At 41.3% G+C, this 27,626-nt stretch overlaps 1 protein-coding gene across 1 annotated transcript in view; it reads left to right on the forward strand.

Moving 5' to 3' along the window:
* Positions 1-27,626, forward strand: part of DNAJC1 (DnaJ heat shock protein family (Hsp40) member C1) — a 60,582-nt gene that overhangs the window by 14,527 nt on the left and 18,429 nt on the right. The window contains exons 2-8 of the mRNA XM_053466024.1: positions 7,354-7,455; positions 7,833-7,879; positions 16,689-16,854; positions 18,860-18,957; positions 20,279-20,372; positions 23,846-23,936; positions 24,402-24,568. Coding sequence (XP_053321999.1) covers positions 7,354-7,455; positions 7,833-7,879; positions 16,689-16,854; positions 18,860-18,957; positions 20,279-20,372; positions 23,846-23,936; positions 24,402-24,568 — 765 coding nt within the window. The remainder of the gene's footprint in view (positions 1-7,353; positions 7,456-7,832; positions 7,880-16,688; positions 16,855-18,859; positions 18,958-20,278; positions 20,373-23,845; positions 23,937-24,401; positions 24,569-27,626) is intronic.

The following is a 27,626-nucleotide window of genomic DNA, read 5'->3' on the forward strand; positions in this document are numbered from 1 at the left end:
GTGGACAAATCCTATACCCCAATGGGGTAACAAAACTGCAGCAAAATAACAAATCTAAAAACCTTGTGGCTTGCAAGAATAGCCAAATGTGTACCATTTCAATCATTTTTCTACTGAAATAAATTCTTACTAATTTCGTAGGTGGTTTTGGTCTGTTATGGAATAAACTGGGAAGAGTTGCGATTTAAAAAATACTCGTTTGACACAAAATGTTCCCTCTGGCTGCATAGATTTCCCCAGTCCAAAACAGCACTGGTTAATTGCGTATTAAAGTTATTTTTTAAATTATATTTGTTTACATAAATTCAGTATTCCCCATGAGCACTTGAATTCATAAAACCTTGGTACCGGGACATCTATGTGTACGACCGTGTTCTTGGCTTGTATTGTAGCAACGTTTTATGATTGTGAAAGTGAAAGCATTTATCTGCGAAGGGAAATGCTTGTGAATAGGCTGGGCCCGTGGAAACATGTTTTCATATAGTGCTCTCACCAGTCAGTTTCTGATTTATTTCGTGCACTCAGAGATTCTTCATACCTCAAGAACGTGTGGTTTTCAGCCTTTTGATATTCTGAGCCAAGAAAATGATTCTAGAGGTTTAGGTGGCAATTAAGAGGAATGAAACAAAGGGACGCGTAATTAACATTCTATAGCTATAGATGCGATTGTAACGCTCGCCAGTGAATGACGGTGAAAGAAAAGGAAGACGATGACTTTAGTTCAGATACGGGAAATGCGCAGACAACGTGGAGCTACAAAACAAAGAAGAGCAGGTATTATTTCTGTGCTAGTAGCATAGAGCGGGTACGGAAAGTGAAATCCTTCTCTGGGCACCAGTGTGCCAGGAGGATCTGACCAACCTTAGAGAGGGGGTGTCTTCGGGTTGAAAATGCAGTGCAGTCCCACCAATGCAGATGAGGAATTATAGATAGATTTAGATAGGGCTCGCCAAACTTGGGTTACTTTGATGTAGTGGCCCGCTAAGTAATATATGTCCGTATATAACGTGACTGAATCCCCAATATTTATGCCTGAGATAGGTGTTTTTTAATGGTGTTTGCTGGGTATGTGAGGAATTCTTGCTTTGTTTTGTGTACATATTGGCCATAATTCTAGCAGCAACCTAGAAATCTGAATGTGTGCCTCTTATGGTTTTTAGGTCTTGCGCTCCCCTTAATGTTAACTTTCTTTTTTGGGGGGGGGTCAACAATGTTCAAAACAGCAGTAGAGCGTGGTACAAACTGGGCATCTTGCTTGGAATAGGAAATGCGTAGAACATCTTGGTGGGATGGCAAACACGACATATGTCATATGCTTCTGCGATGTTACCAACATGACGGTCCCAAGGTTTACTGGTGATTACTGGTGTTGTCTTGGACCAGTTCTGAATATAATATGAATTGTAGAACATCAAGAAGTTCCAGTATCTTTAGTGGTCTGGGGTTGTTTTGTGGTGCTGGATTTGAAGCCACTTGAGATATTTTAAGCTTGTGGACACATAGCCTCGCAAGGCCTGTTGGGTGAAGCCAGAGGATGGAATTATGTAGATAATTCTTACAATACTCTGGTAATTTTATCACCCTGTCATTAGGATGTATTCATGAAACCAACCTTGCTGGCAACAGAGGAAATGTATAAATTGAGTGCACAGAGAGGGGCTTTAGATGCCACTCAGTTGGGTGGAATGGGATGCGACATTCCAAAAAGATCTTTACTTCTATTTATTACCTTTTGATCTTGTGTAATATAGACTTGTTACAAATGTGAGTTTGTTTGAGCAGGGTCCTCCTTACTTCTTGTTTCTGTAAGTCAAATTGTTAGGACGCGTCTCGTTTATGTTGGTGTTTTAGCTGTTTAGTGTTGTAAAACTTTGACCCTGTACTTCATCTTTCCAGCGACCTTCTTCTCTGTCTTCAATGTGTTAATAGAGGAACGGCCCTTGCAATCTTTTACAATGGCTGGATGTGAATTTTCTCTTTGTACACAAACTGTTTTATGACCAAGCCTAGATGACCTATGTTCTTCTTCCCTTGAGATGTGTGTCCTTTCTCATTCATGTACGCTGGTACCAGTTGAGGCAGGTAAAAAGCCTTGATGGACCTGTCCTGCTTATTTTCTTGGATGAAATTATATTTTTAGTTATACATTAGCTTATTGTGAGCAAGTTTTTTAATGAAAAACATATACGTGGAAAGTACTGCCTTTTTATCTTTCGAGTTATATACAAGGTCTACACACCCCCTGTTAAAATGCCAGATTCTTGTCATGTTAAAGAAAGACAAAAATAAATCATGTCAGATATTTTCCCACCTTTAATGTGACCTATAACCACTGTAGTTAATTAGGATAATTGCCACATACAACTTCCTATAACAGCATAAAAAATCTCCTTAACTTTTTAAATGTTTTTTTTCTGGATTTTATTTGGTGTTTTCAGGTCTGTTTGCGATTTTAATTAAAAAATCATTCCCAAATTGTAAGGAGAACCATAAATGTGGTTGTTAAATAACAGTAAGAAATATATATATATATATATATATATATATATATATATATATATATATATATATACAGACTGATTGGGGTGGGAGCTATAAAAATATATATTACCTTTGGATTCCTTTTCTTATAATTTCGACCTTCCACCTCGCACGTTTTTGGTCTGTTCGTTACCCCCAGGTGCGTACGATCCTCTTCCTGCACACCTGCATGGATCTCTCATGCTGAATATTTATATTTAAACATTATAATGATCTCTAATGTGATTTGTCTGCGTGTTTTGGGTAGGACATGTTGTAAACCTATGTGTAGCAATCGCTTTTAAATACAGTCAGCAGTATGAGCAGGTCTGGGGTCGATTCACTAAAGAGAGAGTTTGTAGAAGAGTTCTGCTTCCAACTCCCTCTCTGTTCTTTATGAAGTACCAACACCGGCAGGTTTATCTAGCTAGAACGGCAGAGCTGGCCCTGCACAGTGTATGATTTAATGAGTAATGAGACTAGTAAAATCTCACTGATTAACTATACATTACACAGGGCCAGCCAAGCTTGTTGGAGATGGATCTTCACAGTGTATAGTGAAGTAAAGAAGCTGAAACCACAACTCTCCTGCAGACTATCCCTTTAGTGAATACATCGCTCTGGGAGACCAGCGAGATATATTAATAATTAAGTTAAAGATACTTTGAAAAGATGACATTTCGTAAAGAAGGTGTGAGTGACATCAGAGACGTGTGATTACCCGATACAGTCGTAGGATGCTTACTGGTGCTGACTGGTTCTTCGTAGGATCCACCAGCAGTTCTGTAACTCTTTTGCTGCCAGCGGTTGGCCTCGTACAATTAAATCTTCCCCTACATCAGGAAATGTTCAATCGTGTCAGAGGCCAACATCCCCGGCAGCAGGAGAGTTACTGGCTGGCAGAGGACCATGCGCTGCCGAATCTTTCATGTCAGCAGTAGTCTTTATTCTCCTACTGAATGGATACTCGGCATTAAAATACAAACTGAAAGCGCAGCGGGGGCCGCAAGCCAGGTTTATTTATGTGGGCAGGGGGCTTGATTTCCAGTACGTGTAATTAGATGTGTCACCGGCTTCATCTCCACTGCTCCTGTGAACTAAAGTAAGAGCGAAATGTAAAAAGATGAATATATATCACATATATATTTATATATATATATATCACATATATATTTATGATCACAATGCAGTGGTTTTTGTTGGTTTACGGTGGACCTAGTGCATGGTCGTGGATTCACCTTCCTAGATAACCCCAATAAGTAACAAGTTTTTCTTCATCATGGTTTATCTGTCACTTTTCCCAAATTCTACATTTTACAGCTCGATGCAGTGGTGTTTAATGAGCAATTAGTGGGCCAGCGTAACATATATAAAAATGTGTACTAGAGCAGCTGCCCTTCCAAAGTATTTCACAAGGATGATTTTCTCTCTTTCCATGCTGTGATTTCACCCCCAATTTATGAATTTTTTAACGTGCGCCCTTTAATATTTCTGTGGATTTCTCAGAATATGTACAGCTGCTAGGGGGGGGGGACACTATTTGTTTTCTGCAGCATCTCTGTCCTTGAATACGTTGATGCTCCACGAGGATAAGCGTCATGGAAGCTACTGGGCCAGAAGCTGAACGCGTTTCCTAGTTTTTACAGTTTGATTAAACTTATGTCTATCCCATGCACGTTTAAATTCCCTCACTCCATTAGCCTCTACCACGTCTACTGCAAGGCTGTTCCACTTATGTACCACTCTCTCAGTATAGTAAAAATGTCCTTGCCTTACATCTAACCCTCTGGTCTCAGATTATGGCCTCTTGTGTATATATATACCGTATTGGCCCGAATATAGGCCGCACTTTTTTCCCCCACTTTAAGTCTTTAAAGTGGGGGTGCGGCCTATATTCGGGGTCTAGCGCCCGACGCCCGGGACATGCAGTCCCGGGCGGCGGGCAGGCAGTGGGGTTAGGATACAGATCCCCCGCAGCGGTGCAGGGGACCTGCATCCTACTGTCTGATACGCTCAGACAGCCTCCCCTGCCGGCACTTTCCACGGGGGGAGTACCGGCACGGGAGGTTGTCTAAGCGCATCGCACGGACGTTCACCGGCAGCGGCGATGCGCCGTTGCCGGTGAACGTGCGCACGATGCATTCTAACCCCCCGACTTACCAGGGCAGACTCCCGGGTGTCTTGCAGGGCCGGCGGAAGACATCTACGCAATACGCGTATACAACTTCCGGTGCCGGCACTTCCGCTGAGTGCCGGTACCGGGAGTTGTATACACGATGTGCATAGATGTCCCCCTCCGGCCCCGTAAGACACCCGGGAGTCTGCTCTGGTAAGTCGGGGGGGGGGGACAGAGTGGCAGCATATCGAGGGGGAGGACAGAGTGGCAGCATATCGAGGGGGAGGACAGAGTGGCAGCGTATCTCGAGGGGGGGGGACAGAGTGGCAGTGTATCTCGAGGGGGGGAGGACAGAGTGGCAGCATATCTCGGGGAGGGGGGAGGACAGAGTGGCAGCGTATCTCGGGGAGGGGGGGAGGACAGAGTGGCAGCGTATCTCGGGGGGGAGAGGACAGAGTGGCAGCGTATCTCGAGGGGGGGAGGACAGAGTGGCAGCGTATCTCGGGGAGGGGGGGAGGACAGAGTGGCAGCGTATCTCGGGGAGGGGGGAGGACAGAGTGGCAGCGTATCTCGGGGGGGAGAGGACAGAGTGGCAGGATGTTTTTTGGTGCTTTTTTTAAAGAAAAAAACTTTTTCTTTAAAAAAGCACCAAACTTTTAGGGTGCGGCCTATATACGGGGGCGGCCTATATCCGAGCCAATACGGTATATATATTAGTGCGTGAATGTATTTTTGGGATTGTATCAATATCAATACAGTTTGTCATCTTAAATTATAACATTATGTTTTATTCATATCTTGTCTCTATTATACGTTTATTACCGTTATACAGCGACAGAGTTGAAGACCAAATGTATTGCCATGTTTCCATCGGTTATAGAATAGTTTGTTGTTGATGGTTTTAGTCTTAGAAGGGAACAAATACATTCAATTTAAATTAAAACATACAGATTTAATTTTATTTTCATTAATTTTAAACTGAAATGGATACAGTTCCCTCTGTAAGTTTATGAACATGTTACGTTGTAACTCAGCGATGTGCCGTTATTGTCTGCAGAAGTGATTCGATTTCATTTTCTTTTCTAGATTGTAAACTTGTGAGCGGGACTCTCTTTACTAGATGAATTGGTTCACCTTAGTCTGACAATTCTAGTTTTCATGCCCTTTTCATTCTGCATAAATTTAATGCCAGCCATCACATGCACATTGATTGGCCTTTAAAAAAACATTTGCCCAGGGGCGTAACCAGAAGCCTCAGGGCCCCGGTGCGAGAATCTGTTAAGGCCCCCCCACCCCAATCTACCCCTTCTCACACTATCTACCCCTTCTCACACTACCCCCTATTCCTCCCAATCTACCGTCTCCCTACCCCCCCATTTTCACTATCTACCCTCTGCCTACCCCCTTCTCACTATCTACCCTCTCCTTACCCCCTTCTCACTATCTACCCTCTCACTACCCCCCTTCTCACTATCTACCCTCTCCCTACCCCCCTTTGTAGGTCACTTACCGTGCAGTCCTGTGATGGGGGCGCAAAGCCTCTGTCTCGCTGCTCTGCCTCGGTTCACTGCTGAGCGCAGGCATATGACATCATATGCCGGCGCTCAGCGTGAAGCGTTGGCACCCGAGACAGACGCTTCATGCTCCCACCACTGCAGTCATGCAGCGTTGAGACAGGCGGTGGCGGCAGAGGAGACAGAAGGGCTCCGAGCGGTTGCTAAAAACGACCGCTCGGCACCCCTTGGGCCCCCCTGACTGGCAGAACTCCAGGGCCCATCGCAGTTGCGACCCCTGCGACCCCGGTAGTTCCGCCACTGCATTTGCCCCATTTGAAAAGGCATGGGGGAATCTGGATTTGCCCCTTTCCCTGCTGCCCAGCTCTTTAGTCTGATGAGACCCTGCATGCTCAGAAAGCACTCCCGTTCATTTCTATGGGGAGCTTTTTCCTGTTTCTGATTGGTTGCTTTAAGCAGCCAATGGTTGCACGGAAATGGGACCAGGTAGGAAAAGTAAGTAACTTTTTAACAGGTTAACGAACGCATATTACGATATTTACAAAAAACTTTAATATACATTCTTTGGGGACGCTACACGGGACACTAAAACATCTGTATTTTAAATCTGTGTCTTTACAGTGAAACTTTTCTGTATAAGTTATACTCCTAGTTGTGATGTACCGGGTGTGCATAATGTTTTGGTGTTTGCCCGAGTGTATAAACATATAACCTTCCCTGTGCCGTACAAATAATATAAAAAATACCGCAAACCTAGGGTTATATGTTTCCGAGCCGTAAGCCAGCGGCGGCCTCGTGAATAGTGTTGTTCTGGCTTCTAGGCACTAAATTACATCTGTAGGTAAATGTTTTTTTTGGTCCTGGCCTTTGATGACTTTGTGATCTTTAGTGAGACTTTGGCAATCTCTTGATGCTTTTAAATCTTATCGAGGTTTAGTGGCTAATATTTTTGGTGGGTAATCATAATAACCTTGGCTTTGCGAGGGTGGAGTTCCCACTATACACAGAGACGTAGTAGGAGAGTGAAATTAGGCCGAATAATTGTTCATTCATGTGGGTCACCGCCGTCTCGGGTTTCATTGCCTTGGGTCCTGTGCTTGGTTGGCTATCTCCACATCTTAACGAGGTTCTGGGAATTTCAGTTTCTTTACAAAGTTTGCTTTGTGCCTCCCTCATCGCCCTCCCACCTCTTCTTGTTTTCAGGATGCTTCATCTGCTGACATCAGGAAAGCCTATCGCAAGGTCTCCTTAACGCTGCACCCGGACAAGAACAAGGAGGAGAACGCAGAAACTCAGTTCAGACAAGTAAGTCGTCCATGTTATTAAGCGGAGGAGGCTTAAAGTTAAGAAAAGCTTATTTAGAAATAAAAATGAAAATTCCTAGTTTTGTTTTTTCTCTTGTGGTGTCCGAAGTTTATTAAGAACTTTGTTCGATCGCTAGTGTTGTCCGTGTTGACATCCTTTGCTGTCATCGAGGTGCTTTCTTATATACGCGTAATGTGATTTTGGATAACGGAGCCGCGTGCTTCTATAGCATCTGGAAGGTGTGAGCGCGAGTGTATTTCAGGTGCAGAGTTTTACTTGAAGCCGACCAGGGATCCCCACTTTAATAGGCGAATGGTTGTGGTTAATGAGCAGACTCTACTCTTAACTTTAACTTTAATCAGATTACTTTCTTTTAGTTGGTGGCGATCTACGAGGTATTAAAAGATGAAGAGAGGAGAAAACGGTGAGTTTATTTTCCGCTGTATTTGCTGCATAGGATAATGCCTAAACCTGAGTTACTGCATCGTTTATAAAATGTGTTCTAATGCAAGATCTTGCTTCCGTTTTAAGTAATAATTACATGCAGATAAATTTGTAAGTGTATATATATATATTTGTGTGTGTGTGTATAATATATATATATATTTATAAATATATATGTTTTTATGTGGGTAGGTAAGTGTGTGTATATCTATCTATATTATATACTTTTATATGTGTGTGTGTGTGTGTGTGTATATATATATATTTTGCTTTGGTGTATATGTATATGTGTGTGTATGTATGTATAGTGCAGCCTTGTAATAAGGCCATAGAACTGTAATTGATATATTATAATTTTCTTACCAACCCATTTGTATTTTATGCTTTTAACTACATTTAACTGTATATCTAGTATCTATATGTAATATGGGGATATACCAATCCCTTCAGAGGCTTGTATCCGGTATCATTCTTTGCTGGACACGATTACCCATATACTGCCTTTCCTATCCATAACGTCTTGTACAGATTTATCTAGGGTTACGTATTATAGGCACATCTACTGATTACAGTATTGCTGCTTGTTGTATAAAATTAAAATAAGAGAGAGACATTTTGGTTGTTCCAGCAGCAGATGTCGGGATGTCTATTCATGTGCGTGGCATGCATGTTCTGTGTTAACGTGAAGTCCATTATATTCTCCGGAGCCGGCTTAAGACACACGCCGCTGCCACAGGAACAAACGCAAGGGCAGCATACCAAATCCTTCCTAAAGCCTCCCCGCTGAATTAATATCAGCTGTTTGCGAACATTAATTTCTTATTTACTCATCTCAGACACTTCATTAGACACACGTTTTGGCCGGGGAGCCTGGCACAGAACCCGCGCACAATACAAAGGGGAGAAAGCCTTAAAAGTGTGTGCTTTAACCTCTGCCAGCTACAAGATCTCTATCGGCCCGCTACGATAATGCAAAGAAACATTCGGTGCTAGTTCGAAGGCTCCTCCAAGGCGATTATTTATACATATTTGCAATAAGTGTAAAGTACAATCCATCATTCTTCTGGACTCCACAGCTTTATAAAGAAAAAGAAAAACAACCTGGCTCGGGTTACTTAAAAAGGCTTTGTGGGGTAACAGAGAGAATTCGTCCTACACTGCATTTTGGTATTCTATAAAAGCAGCTTCTAGTATCTTCTACTATCACAAGCATTTTCATTCTCCTTTTTTCTATATGTGTTTTCAATGCAAGTCCTTTTTTCTGGTTAATAATATTTTCTGCTAAAATCATACTTGGGGAGGAAAAAAAACACCTAAATAACGAAGGCCGTTAAAAGACACGTTTTTGTTTTTTTTTACACCGAGAAGATTGACTTATTTCCTCATGCTCCAATAGCCAAGGATGCCTGGCTTGTGTCAGGGTACTTGGTTTTTGGCCTTATGCCTTGATTTTGCCCCGAGGCCAGTAGTAATCCCCATAAATACTTAATCTTTAGGGCCTTTTTGGTAATTGAGATAAAATAAATATTACTACTATTTCTTGCACAGCTTGGATAATTAAGCTTTTTTTCTAAGGGAGGAAAGTGTTTTTAAAGGAACAAAATAATGAATTCTGGTTAGGATTTCAGGAAGGTGGCATGGATTCTAGAACATGGGGAAGACAGCGACAACTACTTATAATATCCGTTTTGCTAGCCTGCGTTTGTTTTCTTTCTGACAAATGTAGAAGCCTAATGTTCATATGATGCGGCAGTATAAATATATAAAAATAAATAATATGATGGACTGTATGCGCACGTTTACACGTCTTGCGTTATAAACAATAGAATAGGTATCCTTTTGTTGGGTTTTCTGAGATAGCGAAACAATACTGTTGGGCTTTAGGGAATTAGTTCTGAGAAATTAGGTTGCTGGCCCCTCTTTGGTGCTGATGGGGTTAATCGGCACCGCACATGCATGTTGGTGTGTGGGCATGCACCGCTGCAGATTTCTGTTCAGCCCAAAGCATGCCATCATCTCATGAAGCTCATAAAAGGGGCCATTGTCTCCGGATCACGCGGACAGCGGAGAGATGAAGGAAGCATTTTACTCGCTAATCAGTCGGCCTGATCATGGCAGTGTTTAAAATTACCTCTTGCCTTTCTTGGGTGGTTCATATGACTGAAAAGTGCCGTGGTTTTTTTCTTCTTCCTCTTTCTTTTCTTCCAGCAGCCGTGATCTCCCAACCCCTTACTGAGTATAGAGTATAGACGGTGACTTCACAGTTTGCTAATCACACGAGATGCAATTCACATTTCCACAATAACTTATAGAATAATCATACAATATTTTATATTATCTGTCCTTGGAAGCTCAAAACAACATTTCTTCTACACAAGCCTATAAAAAACATTCTATCTGCTCTCCACATTATATATTTCTATTACAGTGTAATAGAACGGATATTCTGCAGCTTGAATGGCAAGTTTAGTGTGTATGTATATACGTGTGTGTTTTATATTATTTGTGTGTGTGTGTGTGTATGTGTATATATATATATATATATATATATATATATATATATATATATATATATATATATATATGTATATGTATATGTATGTATATGTGTGTGTGTGTGTGTGTGTAGAAGTATTATTAAACAATCATCTACAGACACCAGACGAGCCAGAAGGCTTGTTTCTCCCTCAGAAATCTCATGGTGCTGCCACAACCACAAGGGATTCTGGGTAGGCACACGCAAATAAGGTCAACAATATAGTTTGGCTCTTATATATGTGTAATGTACTGTACCTACCCGTTTGACATTCGGAAGGTCAGGATTTGGGTAACATTGTGGTTCCTTGATGTTCTTTATCATCATTACAGTCGTGGCTTTTGCTGTAGTGACCGTATCAGTGTTGGAAAGTGAACTTCAAAGTCGGTGTATTGCCAGCAGAACGTGTGTGTGTGTGTGTGTATATATATATATATATATAATATACACACACATACTGTATAAACTCTTATTTGCTAAAAGGAAATAATGTATCCGTATCCCAAAAAAGTGTAAATGAACATACTCCCTCTTCCTGAGACTTAAACGTAACATAATGTGCCGTTTGTTTCTCACATTCCATACGTTTATTGCATTTAACGCAACCGTCCATGTTACGCAGAAAACTACTTTGCAAGTAGGTGTGATAAAGTTTCTTGGACCCCTGAAAATGGGGTCACCCTGCAAGGACGTCCAGCGCACCCCCAACCCCCCCCCCCCGTGATACTCCCACCAGTGGCGGCTTAAATGCAAACGTCTCTACACAGCTTCCTGGGCTCTTCGCTTCAAACCTCTAGGATTTCATCGACTTCCCGTGGAACTGACATTTCCGCTGCCAGTAATGCTTGTCCTATAGTTACTTGTAACAATGTGTATCTGTCTGAATAGCGCTTCCTTCCCGCAGAATCCTCCGAAATTCACAAAGCTTCATTTTTTAAATGCCTTTTATGTAAACTTTATTTGAATCTAAGAGATTGAACGTTATTTATTGTTTTATATGGCGCCATCATTTCTGCAGCGATGTACAACTTATAAATAGGACATAACAAGTAGTACATAACAATTTGCTCAAAGAGCGTACTGATACTTGATCCTTATATTTTTTTTCTTTACTGAGAGAGTGGTAGATAAATGGAATAGCTTCCTAGCAGAAGTGGTAGAGGCTAATACAGTACATGCATGCGCAGGCATAACTCTATCCTGAATCTAAGACGAGACCAAGGACTGATTAACATCTGTGTCTTTATAGCATTTTAATGTGTAATATGATGTAATAAGGATAATATGATGTAATAGTGATGTTAATGACTAGTGACTATGGTGTGTTGCATTTTAGGCGATCCATTTGAAATCCTTGTGCGGTTGTAAGGCTCTTGCTAACAGTCACCGCTTTAAGCTAAAACCAGTTAGCTCCACAACGTCTTCTACAAAACATTCTCTCTACTAACGGGGCTTTCACATTCATAGGAGAAAAAAAATGGAGCTACATATAAAATGTGAAATATATCTACATAGATTAAAAATAATAATAATAATAATAACAACATGCTCTCGTCCTGTCATTATTTTATTCTCTTATCAGATCTGAGTTGAATGAATCTGACATGATGTTGTGGTCTGGCTCAATACAGCCAGGCCTAAGTGTATTCTGGAGCAAACGGGTTAAATGGTTTCACTAGACTTGTGTACAGACTGAAGAGTGAGAAAGTATTATTATTTATTATCTTGTATTTATATGGCGCCAACCATTTACACAGCTTCTTACAATACATATATTTGACAAAATATAAATATAATATAATATATATGCAAAATATAAATGACAAAAAGCTGAACTGACAGACCGAGACGGCCTGATACGTTCGATGAAGTTCTGCCTGTTATTTATTAAGCAGATGATGAGATATAGAAAAGAATAAACGGTATATTCTGCAGTGTGTTCAGATGACTGCGGAGTAAATATGGTTTTCACAGGTTTTACTCCGATGCTATGAAAGTGAACGTTTCTTTTATTGTTTCTATTGGTTTCCCATAAATTTACTGGCGTTTGTGGTGATCCCGTTTCTCCCATTCTGTGTGTGTGTGTGTATATTTATGTGTGTGTGTGTGTGTGTATATACCGTATTGGCTCGGATATAGGCCGCCCCCGTATATAGGCCGCACCCTAAAAGTTTGGTGCTTTTTTAAAGAAAAAGTTTTTTTTCTTTAAAAAAGCACCAAAAAACATGCTGCCACTCTGTTCCTCCCTCCCCGAGATACGCTGCCACTGTTCTCCCTCCCCGAGATCCGCTGCCGCTGTCCTCCCTCCCCGAGATCCGCTGCCGCTGTCCTCCCTCCCCGCGATCCGCTGCCGCTGTCCTCCCTCCCCGCGATCCGCTGCCGCTGTCCTCCCTCCCCGCGATCCGCTGCCGCTGTCCTCCCTCCCCGCGATCCGCTGTCCTCCCTCCCCGCGATCCGCTGCCGCTGTCCTCCCTCCCCGCGATCCGCTGCCGCTGTCCTCCCTCCCCGCGATCCGCTGCCGCTGTCCTCCCTCCCCGCGATCCGCTGCCGCTGTCCTCCTCTGCCCCCCCCTCCTCGACTTACCGGAGCAGACTCCCGGGTGTCTTGCGGGGCCGGCGAGGGACATGTACGCAATACGCGTATGCAACTTCCGGTACCGGAAGTTGCATGAGCGTATTGCGTAAATGTCTCCCGCCGGCCCCGCAAGACACCCGGGAGTCTGCTCCGGTAAGTCGAGGAGGGGGGGGCAGAGGTAAAACGCTTAGATAACCTCCCGTGCCGGCACCCCCCCCCCCGTGGGAAGTGCTGGCAGGGGAGGCTGTCTGAGCGTATCGGGGATAAGGATGCAGGTCCCCTGCACCGCTGCGGGGGATCTGTATCTTAACCCCGCTGCCTGCCCGGCGCTAGAGCCCGAATATAGGCCGCACCCCCACTTTAAAAACTTAAAGTGGGGGAAAAAAGTGCGGCCTATATTCGAGCCAATACGGTATGTATGTGTGTGTGTGTGTATATTTATGTGTGTGTGTGTGTGTGTGTATGTTTCCTAGTTTTTGAAAGAAAAGCACGTTTCTTCCATTAACACTCCTGTGTTCCACGTTGTGTTCGCTAATTTAAGTTTAAAAAGACCTAGTTGATGGTTAGAAAACCCTTTGAAGTTATGTTACAGCTAGAAATGTCCTTGTTTTCCATAAAAACAGTGACTCCAAACTTCTGGACAGTAACGTGTGTGTATATAAATAAAATAATTATATATATATAACTCAAACTTGATCTGTGCGTTTCACCCGTTTCCTTTCACTTACATATAAGTTTCACAATGTGATTATTATTACTATTATTATATTTATGTGATGTGTGTAATGAGGAGGCGACTGGTCGCCAGTTGCTGCATTACCTTTCATTATGATATATAATATTTTAATCTTTGCTCCATATCACTGCAAGCGGTTCTATACGTCCGTTGCCGCGCGTCCCCACGCTTTCTATCGTTTTATCTGTTCCTTAATGTTCCGGGTGCAGTGACGCAGCCTCTAACCCCCCCCCCCCCGGGCCAGACGGCAGCGAGCCGGTTATAGCGGCCGACACAGTCTCCTCAGGCCGGCCGGTTGCCCGAGCCGTGATGTTCATTGATAGTAAAATCAATGGGGAATCGATTCTGAGGATTAATCCTTAGAGACCGTTGCTCAGAGCAGGCGTCCTCGTTGAATAAAGTGCTCTCCTAAGCGTCTAATGCATTAAGTGTAAACCGCATTAACTTTTTGGAGGCCCGAAGAGGTCAAAAACGCATGTAAATCGATATTTCACTGTCCTCGCCGGCTGTACAGGAGTTAATATATTTGGTACATAAAATGTATTTTTTATTTTTTTTATATTGATTTTTTTTATCCCCCCCAGCCTTTATTTTAGAACTAGCAATTACACCCCCTTTCCCATCATAAATCCATTTAAAATTTAAATGTATAAATCAGTCTATTTTTCCCCCTACCAAATAACACTAGGTATCAATTTAATAATAAGTATGGAAGTAGCGACTGCATTGCTTGGATGTAAATTGATTTACATGTCAAGACTGGCAGTTTAGCAGCTGGGCTATTATTCCGCGATCGGTCAATTTACTTGAGAAAAACCTACTATGGAGTCCTACTGACCCGCCTGACAATATAGCCCCCATTTCTATTCCTGTAATTAGGCTTGCCGCTAACTCGGAATATTTTTAATTAAAATATTTTGGTCAATGTGTTGCACCAAATTAGGCTTTTCAGTGCCGATTTTAATTCTCGGGAGAGCGTGATCAGAATTTCCAATGAGCGCAGCTCGATGTCAGGTTAACAGGTTGTATGCCTCTCTAAAAATGCTCATCGCTCTCTTTATAACCCTGGTGTTTGCTGTCGATTAAATGTTTTTTAATTTGTGTGTGTGTTTTTTTTTTTTTCTACCCTTATTCAAACGGCATAAATCAGATTTTTCGTTTACCCATCAAACAAATCTGCAATAAACCGTGTTCCGTATTGGAGATCTATAGAACCTGAACACGAGCTGAAGTCACGCTTAATAGCGGGGGGAAAAAAGCGCTGCTGGCGCTAATTAACTCCTTGCTGTCAGCGGCACGTGAAGTACACACACGTTGGCAGCCAAGGCCTTTGAGAATGGCGTGCCGGTAACGTTTGAGTTTTGGGTATTGTCCTGGAAATGTCGGAAGCAGATCATGGAAATAAGCGTCTGCTTTTCGCAAGACACCCTCTCACCCCTTGACATTTTTCTTTAACCCTGTCAGTGCCATACTGGGAGCTTCCTCCACTAATTGCACTGAATGTACACATCATGGTTCTCCATTTCAATATTCTTTGTAATTAACGTGCTCATAATTCATCAGAAGATCGGTGTAAACAAGCTGTCTACATGTGTATCATTCCTACATTGCTTTTATATAGTATCGTACCTGATTCTATGCGATATGCATAATGCACATACATCGTCAGGTTAACGCTTTCATGTTTATCAATTTGAAATATCAGACGAGGATCACTTTGCAGACAGCAGACAAAAGCACGTGGCAATGAAAGGAAATATCCAGATACATATGACCTTAATAATCCTGGCAGGAACTTAATAATAGCAATATATAATATTAATTGCCATCGTCTTATGATACTCGCCATGGCCGTCGGGACCAGCGGAACCTGCACCGTAGTTTTACTTTGTGCTCTGCTTGGTGGATGTATACATTAAAAATGTGTACACGCTGGAAAGCCAGAACAGTCAAACTGTACCGTATGTCGGATATAGAATTTATTTTCTAACGTTTCTGCCCCCCCTTTTATTTTTTGTATAAGGAGGCCATAATGCTGTGTTCCAAGCAACGGTTTGAGTCGAGCGACAAAGGCTTGATCCTTTAAAGAATGCGCTTCAGGTCTCTACCCCGTCTTGCTCTGACCTTTGTATTGAATCAGTATGTTACATGAGATTGGCCCGTGACAATGGTCCGCCATTCTGTATGCTGCTCACTAATCAGAAGACTCCGCCAATAGGCTTTCTTTGACAGACTACGTCTAGCTAGCGGTAACTTAACAAAGCACGCTTGGGTTTTGCTGTCTGCTAGAGATGGTGTTTTATGATCACAGCTATTGCTTATGAAATGTTGGACCAGGTAGTGTGAATATTTACATGTATAACAAGTGACATTTCATAGTAACGTTACCTTCATAATGGATCATCTAAAATATGTGCGCATCTACTGTAGGTATATGTCCATATGAGTTTTGTACTGCTTATGACCTGTAGATTCATTGTATAGCACTGCAGAATATGTTGGCCCTATATAAATAAATATTATTATTATTATTATTATTATTATTATTATTATACAGGGATCCTTTTTTTTTTTCCTCTTCATTTTTAAGATTGACAGTAAAATATATGTAGCATAAACATCTTGGTGCCAGAAATGTTCTGTATAAAAATAAATAAAATAAAAATCTGTGTGTGTGTGTGAGCGTGTGTCTGTATGTGTATATGTATGAGTGCTTGTACGTATGGGTCTGTGTGTATGTATGTGTGTATATATATAAATATATATATATATATATATAAATATATATATATATATAAATATATATATGTATATATATATATATGTATATATATGTACATTCACACACACACAAATTGTGAATCCGATTAACATTTCGCTGCCTGGTTCCTGTGTTGTTTCCTGGCCATTTGCTGAAGCCTGTCAATCTCTCTGCTGCTGTAGGTACGACGATATCCTTGTTAATGGCCTCCCGGACTGGCGACAGCCTGTGTTCTATTACAGGCGGGTGAGGAAGATGAGCAATGCAGAGCTAGCATTACTTCTGTTCATTATACTCACAGTGGGCCATTATGCCGTGATTTGGTCCATCTACCTGGAGAAGCAGCTGGTGAGTATTCAGAAGAAATAGAAATCTGAAAAAGAAATCATTATTTCTAGCTGTCATTTTGTTTTAATGCATTGTAGGAAATATAGAATGGATTTTTGTTTTAAAAACCTGTAAATATATGTTGGTGTCCTGTAGCTCAATGTTATAGGAAATACAATCCTTGGGTGCATGTTTTGCATTGAAGGAAATGCACTTATTTGTAGTAAAGAGCTTAAGTCCCTGGTTTAGTTATATATACACACAAAATCAGTAATAAATAGTGAAAAGTATAAAGAAAGAAAAAAACACATTTCTAACACTGAAATTTAAAATAATCGAAAATTATAAAAGTCACTCAATATCCTATGAGCTATATGTGTGCTCAGTTTAGTTTTTAGATGTGGGGAGGCCTTCTGTTTACTTATGACTGGAATAAGCCAGAGTGTGTGAAATATATATTATATATATTATATTATATCTATTATATAGTGTGTGTGTTGTGGGACTTCCCGGGGACAGAGTCTTCAATGTGGTGAACATACTACCAGGTCATACTACCAGGTCATACTACCAGGTCATACTACCAGGTCATACTACCAGGTGTTAACTCCGTTGACTTCTGATCACTCTGGTAGCAGCCGGCCAGTATAGAAATTCCATTAATTAGACATTAAGCATATGATGCATTACACCGATGCACTTGTCAGGAGCTGTAACGATGTTGTGGAGTTACACACTAATATCCCTCCATACCCTTAAATTTGAAACGTTTAAAGGCAGACACTTGTTTTTTGGGGGCAGTTAGAGGCAGGGACATGGAGAAGTTGCCCCACTGTGGCTTTATGTGACCCACACCCTCCAGTGAAACATTCAGTGGGCACCGTATTCTCTGCTAGTTCCATCAAAACCAAAGGTCTGCTGAATGTTTTATATACCCACGTGGCAGGGCACGGGGAGGCCAAGGGACCTTAGTGTCAAAAAAAAAAATTAGTGTCAAAAATTGACATGCCTGTTCCTTTAATTGCCACATTTGCCACTCGTTACTCTTCCGCTTGCGTCGCCCTCCACTTTGTGCTCTCCGAATTCCTCTAAGAGCTTTTACGGCTTTAATTCGCAGCACTTTGTTAATGCTTAATGATATACTTTGGAGTGTGTGGCTGTTTTTCGAATCAATAGACAAATATCCCGCGCAGGCTGCACACCAACATCGGTTACAACGGCTTACCAAGAGAATGCTTTCTCAGTGGCCCCAAAGTGTTTGAGATCCCAATTCTCAATGTAAAGGGGTGCGCCACTTTAACGTATTTCACCATCGAGACACTCGTACGGCAGTCCATCGAAAAAAACAGTCTTCACATCATAAAGTAACCTGATTATTAAAGATAAAATTAAAGCGTTCATTGCTTATTCATGCCACTGGGCAGATAATGCGTTTTACGTTTGAAATTAATTAATAAAATATATTAAACTGCTGTGTAGTTTTTGAATAAGTCGGAATCGAAAAAAAAATCTGTATTTTACTAAAATAGTTATATAAAGTTGTAATAACACGTTTCCACTTCAAGGTGGTCTTCCAGTGTTAATGATTTAAGGTTCTCCATTGAAGATGGATTATAGGTTAGGACATTCTGGTAAATACTTAAATTTGGATATTTTTTATTTAAATTTTTATTTTAAATGCGTTACTCCCAACAACAATTGTTGTCACTAATATCAGATTAAAAATGTTTTCCTTTTTTGTTGTTGTTGTCAGGCAGTTACATATTGGCCGTTGTGTTCTAGTTGTTATGTTATTCTTGCCTTTAGATTTCTGAAATACTTGATTGATTTTGCAGTTCTTTGTATTTGTTCTTTTGTGTTCAGTTAAAATTTGCTGCGCATTTAAATATCTTGAAATAATTCTGCAAACAAAATGTCACTGTATTTCTTGTTATTCTTAATAATTGGTTTAAATGATAAGTATATGTCGCTGTTGGTATTGGTAATCTATGCTAAAAGTGATAGATTGCTGATGATGTGATTTAAGGATGAACTTCTTAGCAAGAAGAAGAAAGAGAAGAGGAAAAAAGCCGGAGGCAAAACGATAGACGAAGGAAAATCCGGTCTCCTGGAGAAAAATGAAAGGTAAAATTTAAAGCAAGTCTGGCCTGTTCCATTTTTGACGTTTCGCTACTGATGATGTAATACAAAACCAGACTTAAACAATTTACTTTTGCTCCAGAAATGAGCGATATGGTAAAGACCGTTTTATTTTAGGGGTGCTGAAGCTGACTCGGTCTGTAGAGGCTTTGACGTGATATGGCACTAACAGTTTCACCCCAACCCCAGCGCGATCCTGTTCCAAGAGTAGCTTGAATGACCCTGTATAAAGCACACTTAAATAAGAGACATTTCTTTAGTTATATTACTGATTGATCTATGCATTATGCAGGGCCAGCTCACCTGTTAACTGCGGGCAAAGTAGCCAACCATGTCCCTTTCATAATGCATTGTGAATTCAGAGAATTGAAACTACGATTCTCCTGCCAACTCCCACTTCAGTGAATATACCCAAAAGTGATCATTTTTGTTGAGCATTTCTACCTTTTATTTCAGCATTTCTGTTAGGATGAAGCATTGTAAGTTGAGCTATTTACAGGCACAGTAACGGGAATGGAAAAATACACTTTTAAACAAAAAAAAATAGTTTAAACAAGTGATTACTTTGTTCTCAAAGTTGATATGAAAGCTCTATTGCTCGCACATAAATCTATGATAGGTAATGGCATTCAGAATCCTGAAAGATAAAACCATTTTTCCTATTGACTTTTTGAGAGAATTAAAGCATTTTTAAATAGTTCACCCAGCAGGAGCAGGAACTGGATCAATGCGAAAGGGAGATCAGAGGCAGGTCTGCCTGTTTTCTATTCTTGTGACATCAGTGAGTAATGCTCCACTGAACTGTCGATGACATTAATGTTTTTCCCTTTTCCCCTCTTTTTTTTTTTTTTTTTTTTTTTAAAGATATTGGCTTTTTTTCAGCTTTCCGTACTATTTATTTAAGATTGATTTTCTTAGACTATCCAATATTTTTTGTTATTTTTGAAGAAACCAGCACTGGTGTTTTGTTCAATTGCTAGCCTCCACTATCCTTTGTAGAGGGCCTGGCATGGTTTAAATTTCTCCAGCCCAATTTTCATGTTAAACGCTTGTTGGACTCCGTTTTGCATCGAGTGCATTCTTTAGTTACTCACCGTCTCGTATAACTCCTCCCCCAGCTGCCGCTACTGAAGCCAGGAAGCATTCATCAGTACACTTCTTGCACATGCTCAGTAGCACTTCTATTCTAGTGAGAGTATCAGCAGCCAATCATGTATGCTAGCTGAACACCTATGTTTTGGTGTCATTTGTCGAGTTAATTACTAGCTGTTATGTGTAGGTGATTTTCTACTCCGTTCCGTTACAGAGTCAGTGAAAAACCCCAGTGGATGGACTTGCTCCCTTTCAAGCTTGGGATCTGGTTTTATCACTCGGTCAGATCGCTGCCCCAGCTGCTCCAGGTCGGTACTAGATTTGGCTTGAAGGCCAACATATGATTTTGCTTTCTAATCGCGTTATTGAACATGTGCTTTTTATTGCCTGGAAGTGGTTGGTCACTAATACCCGGCACTTTAATATTTAAACATGTGTGTTTAATAGCGCTGAACTTCGCTTTTGTGTTCCCTCATAACATTTATTTAAAAATCAAGTGATTGGTCTTTATCAGGAGGGATTTTTTCAGCCATCGTATTAAAATCTCTTCCTCTTACTTAATTTACATGTGTTTAATTACTCGACACATGTTCGCAATTGACCTTTTTGAAAAGGTGTTTCCCCAGTGTTATAATAACAAGTACTCCGAGGCTGCATTAAGGTTCCACTGCGTGGCTGCTAATAGATTAATGACACCCCAGCAATGGACTGTTGAGTTAAAGTGGGTCTCTTGCCTGCTGGATATTTGTATTAATTAGTTTACCTTCAGCAGTTAAATATACTTTGCGGTTTGTTCAGCGAAGCCTGTGCTCTTGGAAAGTCAGGAGGGTGAGACTGTCACGTTAATTCAGTTTACAGTGGGTCCTGAGCTCCGGAAATACCGTGGTGAATTCAATTTGCCATCAGTTTAAGAACTTGGCAAATTGGAGGTTTTGGGGGACCTCTGCCAAGTGGGAGCCAAGCTTGACCTTTAAATTTGAATCGCCCAAGTGGAAAAGCTTGAGCTCAGTGAAGTTATTGGGTCAAATCCCAAGAAATAACCCTCTTTATGTTCTTGTAGTAGTTTTAGACCTTCAGTTGTGATCAAAAGTTTGCATAACTTGGAGAATTGGTAATATATGTACCATTTTTAAAGAAAACATGAGCAAGCAGGCAAATTACAATTCTTTTATTTAATATGGGATTCATATTCAACTGTAGGTTATAGCAGAATGGCACAATCATAAAAACAAAACATGGCAACAAAGAACAAAACAAAATGACCCCTGTCTGCATACCCTTAATACTGTGTATTGCCCCCTTTAGCGTCAATGACAGCGTGCAGTCTTTTGTTATAGTTGTCTACTAGGCCCCAAATTCTTACAGGTGGTATATGTGCCCATTCGTCACGCCAAAATGCCTCCTCTCATGCAAAGTCTTGGTACGTCTAGCTTGAACCGCATGTTTAAGATCTCCCCGGAGTGGCTCAACGATGTTAAGGTCAGGAGACTGTGATGGCCACTCCTGAACCTTCACCTTTTTCTGCTGTAACCACTGGAGGGTCAGCTTGGCCTTGTGCTTAGGGTCATTTTGGTGTTGAAAAGTCCAAGAGCGTCCCATGTGCAGCTTTCATGCGGAAGAATGCAAATGGTCTGCCAGTATTTTCTGGTAACATGCTGCACTCATCTTGCCATCAACTTTCACAAGATTCCCTGTGCCTTTAGAACTCACCCCTCCCCAAAAAAAAAACATCAGAGAGCCACCGCCATGCTTCACAGTGGGGATGGTATTCTTTTAGCTATAGGCCTTGTTGACCCCTCTCCAGCGCTTATGGTTGTGACCATAAAGTTCTAGTTTGGCCTCGTCAGAAGCTGTGAGGGGTGCCAAGGTGTTGTCGGGCGTATTGTAACCAGGCTTTTTTGTGGCATTGGCACAGTACAGGCTTCTTTCTGGCAACTGGACCATGAAACTCATTTTTGTTCCAGTATCGTCGTATTGCGCTCCTGAAACAACCACACAGAGCAGCCTGTATTTCTCCTGAGGTCACCTGCGGGTTGTTCTTTGCATCCCCAACAATTCTTCTGGCAGTTGTGGCTGAAATCGTTCTTGGTCTACCTGACCTTGGCTTGGTATCAAGAGATCCCGTGAATTTTCCACTTCTTAATAAGTGATTGAACAGCACTGACTGGCATTTCAAGGCTTTATGAAGTCCCATTACCTTGTTACCCAGGTCTTTTAATAGTTTTTTTTTCTACTCCCCATGGCTCAGTATCTAGCCTGCTCAGTGCATCCACGTGAGAGCCAGCAAACTCATTGACTATTTATACACAGACACTAATTGCAATTTAAATAGCCACAGGTGTGGGAAATTAACCTTTAATTGACATTTGTCTGTTTCACCTTGTCTGTCTGTAACAAGGCCAAATCTTCAAGGGTATGTAAACTTTTGATCAGGGCCGTTTGGGGGATATCTTCTTATGATTTAAAAAGGAGCCAAATAAGAGGGTTTAAAAAAAATAATAATTTGCATGATCAGTAATATTTTTTAAATCAATGCCAACATTTCACAAGTTCTGCCAGGGTACGCAAACGTTCAAGCACAGCTGTATAAGACGCAAAAATTGTCCGGTAACAGTAACAGTCCGGTAACGGCTGTCGCTAGATTATTCTTTGTCCTTGGTTTGGCCTTCTGGCAATTTCAGTACATTTTACCTCCTCCGAAAGGTTCAAAACTATTAAAGCGGGCAGATATTTGTGCCGATCAAAAGTAAAATTCATTCAAGGCTGGCGAAAGTTGCAAGCTAAAAGTGATCGGCCCTTAAGTGCTACTCGAGGAAAAATGTTCCCCGAGATCTGAAATCTAAATCACAGCTGGGGGCCAAATTATTGCTTAAAAAAATTGCTTTACCTTCCAAGAAGAGCCACGTAGCTTTCATTGGAATGTTCCAAAGCTGTTATACAGCCATTTGCCATTTAGAAGCTTGTTATTGTGGCTTGTAAGATGCTAGTCGTTTTTTGTCGCACCCTTTTCAGAAACCCACAATTAAAATCTTGGGCTCCAAACGCGACGTGGAAACGAAAAAGTGTTTTACTTCTTGGGTGGCTCTGTACCTCCGTCTAAAAATGAGAAAGGGACTTTGTCAACCTTGCGTTGTATGATGAAGAGTCCTAATTGCCTACAAAGTGGCATTTCTTTTGTGCCGTCCCATGAGAAGAGTGCATGCTACGGCGTTGGTCCTACTGCAAAGAGATAGGAAGAACTGTTTGGAGCAACACTATTCTTTCCAAATTATTTCTCACCCATAGCTTTTCGGACATGATTATTTGACATATTCATAAAGGAACAGGAGATGACGCAGAATCTATTTCAAAATGTCAGTTCAAATTTTCATATGCCACGTGACTACTCGGAGCAGCTTTGCAGATCAGATCCGGGGCTTCGTTGATTCCCGTCAAATAGTTTCATAACGTGTATCATGTACCTCATATCTCATTTCTACGCTACCTTCTTTTTTTTTTTTTTTTTTTATCTATGGCGTAATCGGGGAATATTCAGGTCACCTATATACTACCCTTTAGGAGCCGCAAAGATGCAAAATCCTAGCTTGAGACGAGTGCTATAGCCTAACCAGGAAAATAAATATAAAATACTCATTCCTGACATGAATATTTACAGTTAACAAAAAAGTCAGCTTTTTGGTAATCTTTAATGCTATACCTATTATTAAGTATTTATTTGTTGATACTTATAACTGATTTCATTTGCAGTGTTGCTTACGTATTTTTTAATCGCATTTTATAGGACGCTAAAGATTTTTACGCAGAGTACAAAGCGAAAAAAATTAAAGAAAAAGAAGAAGCGGAAGCCCAGGCTCAACTGGAAAACATTTTGAGTGAGTTCATTAACCTATTTCTTCCAAAGTCTATATGTAATTGGTGCATCGATAAAAACTAATACCATGACCAGTGCAAAAGAGGAGGCTCTTCCAGTGACCCTGTGAGTTTTTTGCATTGGCGTAACACACGGTTAATGTTAGTAAGCAGTATTAGTACATCCCTTACCTGTGTGTGTCACTAAACCATGGCTTGGTGTCCCAGGGTGTGTGTGAGTACGTTACGGTTTGGTGGTCATCAGTGTGACGCAGCTTCATGTCCCATAACATTCCCACAGGTTTTCGGGATACACTTGCATGAACTTGTGAGTAACCGCTTTTAAACCTTTAAATGCCACTCAGAATGCCAACTCGTATTTTGTGACGCTGTAACCCTCGCTCTGTGATTGCTACTGATGTATTTTGTGCATTTTGTTCGCATTGCAACATATAATTGTCTTAACATTTTGTTTTTTTTTTATGTAGAAGAGAAGAAACCCAAAGTAAAGAAGCCGAAATCAGAATTTCCAGTATATCCAACAACAGAGGCCAGTGTAAATGTGCAAGCATACGATCAAGGGGTCAGCATTGAAGAAATAGAGGATCAGGTCGATGACTGGTTATCAAACAGGGACAGGATGGCAAAAAAGAAGGTACCTGGATGATAACTTATTGTGGCGGAATATATATATATATATATATATATATATATATATATATATATTATGAAATACCTAAACAGTCAAAACATACACCTTGTGCTGATTTATACCTGGATCTTGTGACCGTTAGTACATTTTCTGGGCCCCTGTGTATTAGATACTCTGTAAACTGCCTAAGCGCTCATGTTTTTTTCAGAGCCTTAGATGTAATATGTGGAAGTTTTACATGATGAGTAAATGAGTGGAACAGCCTCCCAGCAGAGGCTATCACGGACAGGGAATATAAATCTGTATGGGACAGATGTATAGCTATCCTGAATCTAAAATGAGACAAGGGATTGGAAAAGTTTTGCGGTTTTTATATGAGATTAAAATAGTTGGCGTTGAACTCTACGTGTGTTTGGAGACTTCCTGGTACCATTCCATTGACCCATTCCTGTCTTTTATCTCTAGCTTCCTCATAGTTTATTAAAAAACTCTCTAACCCATAAGTCACAAATACCATTCAGACTGAAGGCAGCTTCCCGTCTGTGGTTACTTCGCTCCCCCTCTGAGATTTTACTAAGTAAGAAAAACATCGTTAGAAAAGCAGTTCTGATATGCTAGGGCTAGTGACTTTCTTTTAGCCGTAAACATTAGTGATCGCCTAATGCATGTTATATTTAACATAGAAACATAGGATTTAAATACAGAACCCTTCGGCCCATTCTGCTCATTTTTCCTGATGCAAAGGATAGCTTAATGCCTGCCCCATGCATGTTTAAATTCCCTCATTGTAGTGTATCTACATAACATATTTGTGTAATCTTTTAACCCCAAAAACTGTTTTTTACTCTTACTTTTACGTTCTCATCCCACTTACATCTCCAAACTGTACATGTTAATCACCATTCATGCCTTTAGACCAATTAACATGATTTCTAGATTGTAAGCTCCTTTGAGCAGGACCTGCCCCTCTGTTTCTGTAAGTCCAGATTGTTATGTGATGTACTATAGCTATTTGTTATGTCCGGTTTGTCCATTGTATAGCGCTGTGTAATAGGGTGGTGCCATATAAAGCACCACCATTAATGGTAATAATTTTGCTTATATATGAAATATCAAAACCATCTGGTTTACAGATTGCGCCCGTCATTAGGGATCTATACCCTCCTAATGTTTCACGTGCCTAAAACAGGACCCTTTTGGGAGCATGGCTAGAGGGGGTCGGAGCAGGACCTGGCACTCACCTTACCAATGTACTACATGGCGCCATCATATTCCACAATGCTGCAGTGGAGGAGCTCAGTCGAAAACTTTTTGGGGATTTATTCACATATCCTATGGAGGAAGGGATTTATATCCAGAAATACTAATGTCACGCCAACTCTGCGCCCTCCAATGTGTAAAATAAAAGGCCATAGACCGAGCAGTGTGTCTGCTAAACCATTAACGTAACAAGTTGAAATGGTTGGATTGGTCTTATCGTTATATCGCCAACATTAACTTTAGATCAGCTCAGCCTTTCTTGCAGCAGAAGCTTGATGGGACTGACACTTTATAATGCATAGCGACATCGGTCGCTGTAATGTGAGACTACCCTCCAAACTCCCAGCTCATTTAATAAAGGGGGTGGTGCCAACACTAAGGCACACCCATTTGTCATCCTACCGTTCCCCCTTAACCCCTTCAAGTCCGGGACGTACTTGGTACTTCCGGGTCAAAGGCCGCTGGGATCGCGAGGGGCGGGTGCTACTGACCGCTGGGTGTCCCCAGCAATCTGTAGCAGCCACTCCCCCTCAATTCCGTGCACGTGATTGCTTTGCAGCGAATCACGAGCACAGAATTAAAATAGTTTGAAAAAAAACTGCGGCCTTCAAGGGAAGACGCAGTTTGCCAACACCGGTCCTGAAGGGGTTAAAGAGTATCACTCGATGTGAGTTCCGAGTCCGTCTTATGGGAATCCCACCCGGTACATCTTATTTATCAGCCGTGCAAATCTCACCGCAGAGCAGAATACCGGAGGAGAGGCGCCTCCGAGTGATCCGCCGACGGGCACTGGCCTTCTACGCACATTTCTGAACTTTTATTGGAAAGCAGTTTTACCAACATATTGGGAGCAATACTGTGCTGGTTGAGCTAGCCTACCAGCACCAATTAATTTTATTACTATTACTCTCCACCTACAAGAAGCCCATTTTCTGTAATAAACCGGGAGCGTTGCAGAGCCCATTATAAACCGGCTGATGGTCAGTTTTGCAGCAGGGGGAATTCTTGCAGCAGATCTTTCTTGATTTGCTTCCACTGTAAATGCGTATCATGCCGTTAGTTCTTAACAGTCAGAGGAAGTAATTTACTATCATCATTTCCAAAGACAATATTTTTATACCCAGTAGCTGTGAAATAAATCACTTGGGCCGTGTGTGTGTGTGTGTTATGTGCTGCAGCTTGAAACCCTGTGTTTGTCTGGATTTCATGATTATTACTTATTTACTGTAATTCAGCCATGTTTAACAGTTTATGGCATTATGGAAATGAAAAAATCAGGTGATTTGTCTCGTGAGGTGCATCTGTCATGGATGTCCCCACACTACTGGAAGTAGCAAACTTTGACCAAAACATTGTCCTAGCCCAGGGGTTCTCAAACTGCGGCCCTCCAGCTGCTGCAGGACTACATCTCCCATAATGCTCCTTCAGCTAAGGGGCTGGCTGAGGAGTATGGGAGATGTAGTCCTGCAGCAGCTGGAGGGCCGCAGTTTGAGAACCCCTGTCCTAGCCAAATGTGTAGCAAATGTATACAGTAGTGCAAGGCTTGACAAATCCCTGAAGGCAAGTAGTCTTAGATTTTAGAACTCCTGACCTTTTATGCCATTTTAATGTTTTTAATCTTTTATGCTGGCTCGTAACCGCTACACATGTTTGATAAGTCCTGTAGTTGCCGTCCAGGTAGAGGGGGGGGGAGCCCTTGATGCATATATTCCCAGAAGGCATTGCATTTTTTCCCTGGAATTCTCAGATTTGAGTTTGAAACTGGATATCATACCGGGACATTCCGAGAGGGGTATGCTAC

The sequence above is a fragment of the Spea bombifrons genome, chromosome 5 (assembly GCF_027358695.1).
Source record: "Spea bombifrons isolate aSpeBom1 chromosome 5, aSpeBom1.2.pri, whole genome shotgun sequence".
Lineage (NCBI taxonomy): Eukaryota > Metazoa > Chordata > Amphibia > Anura > Pelobatidae > Spea > Spea bombifrons.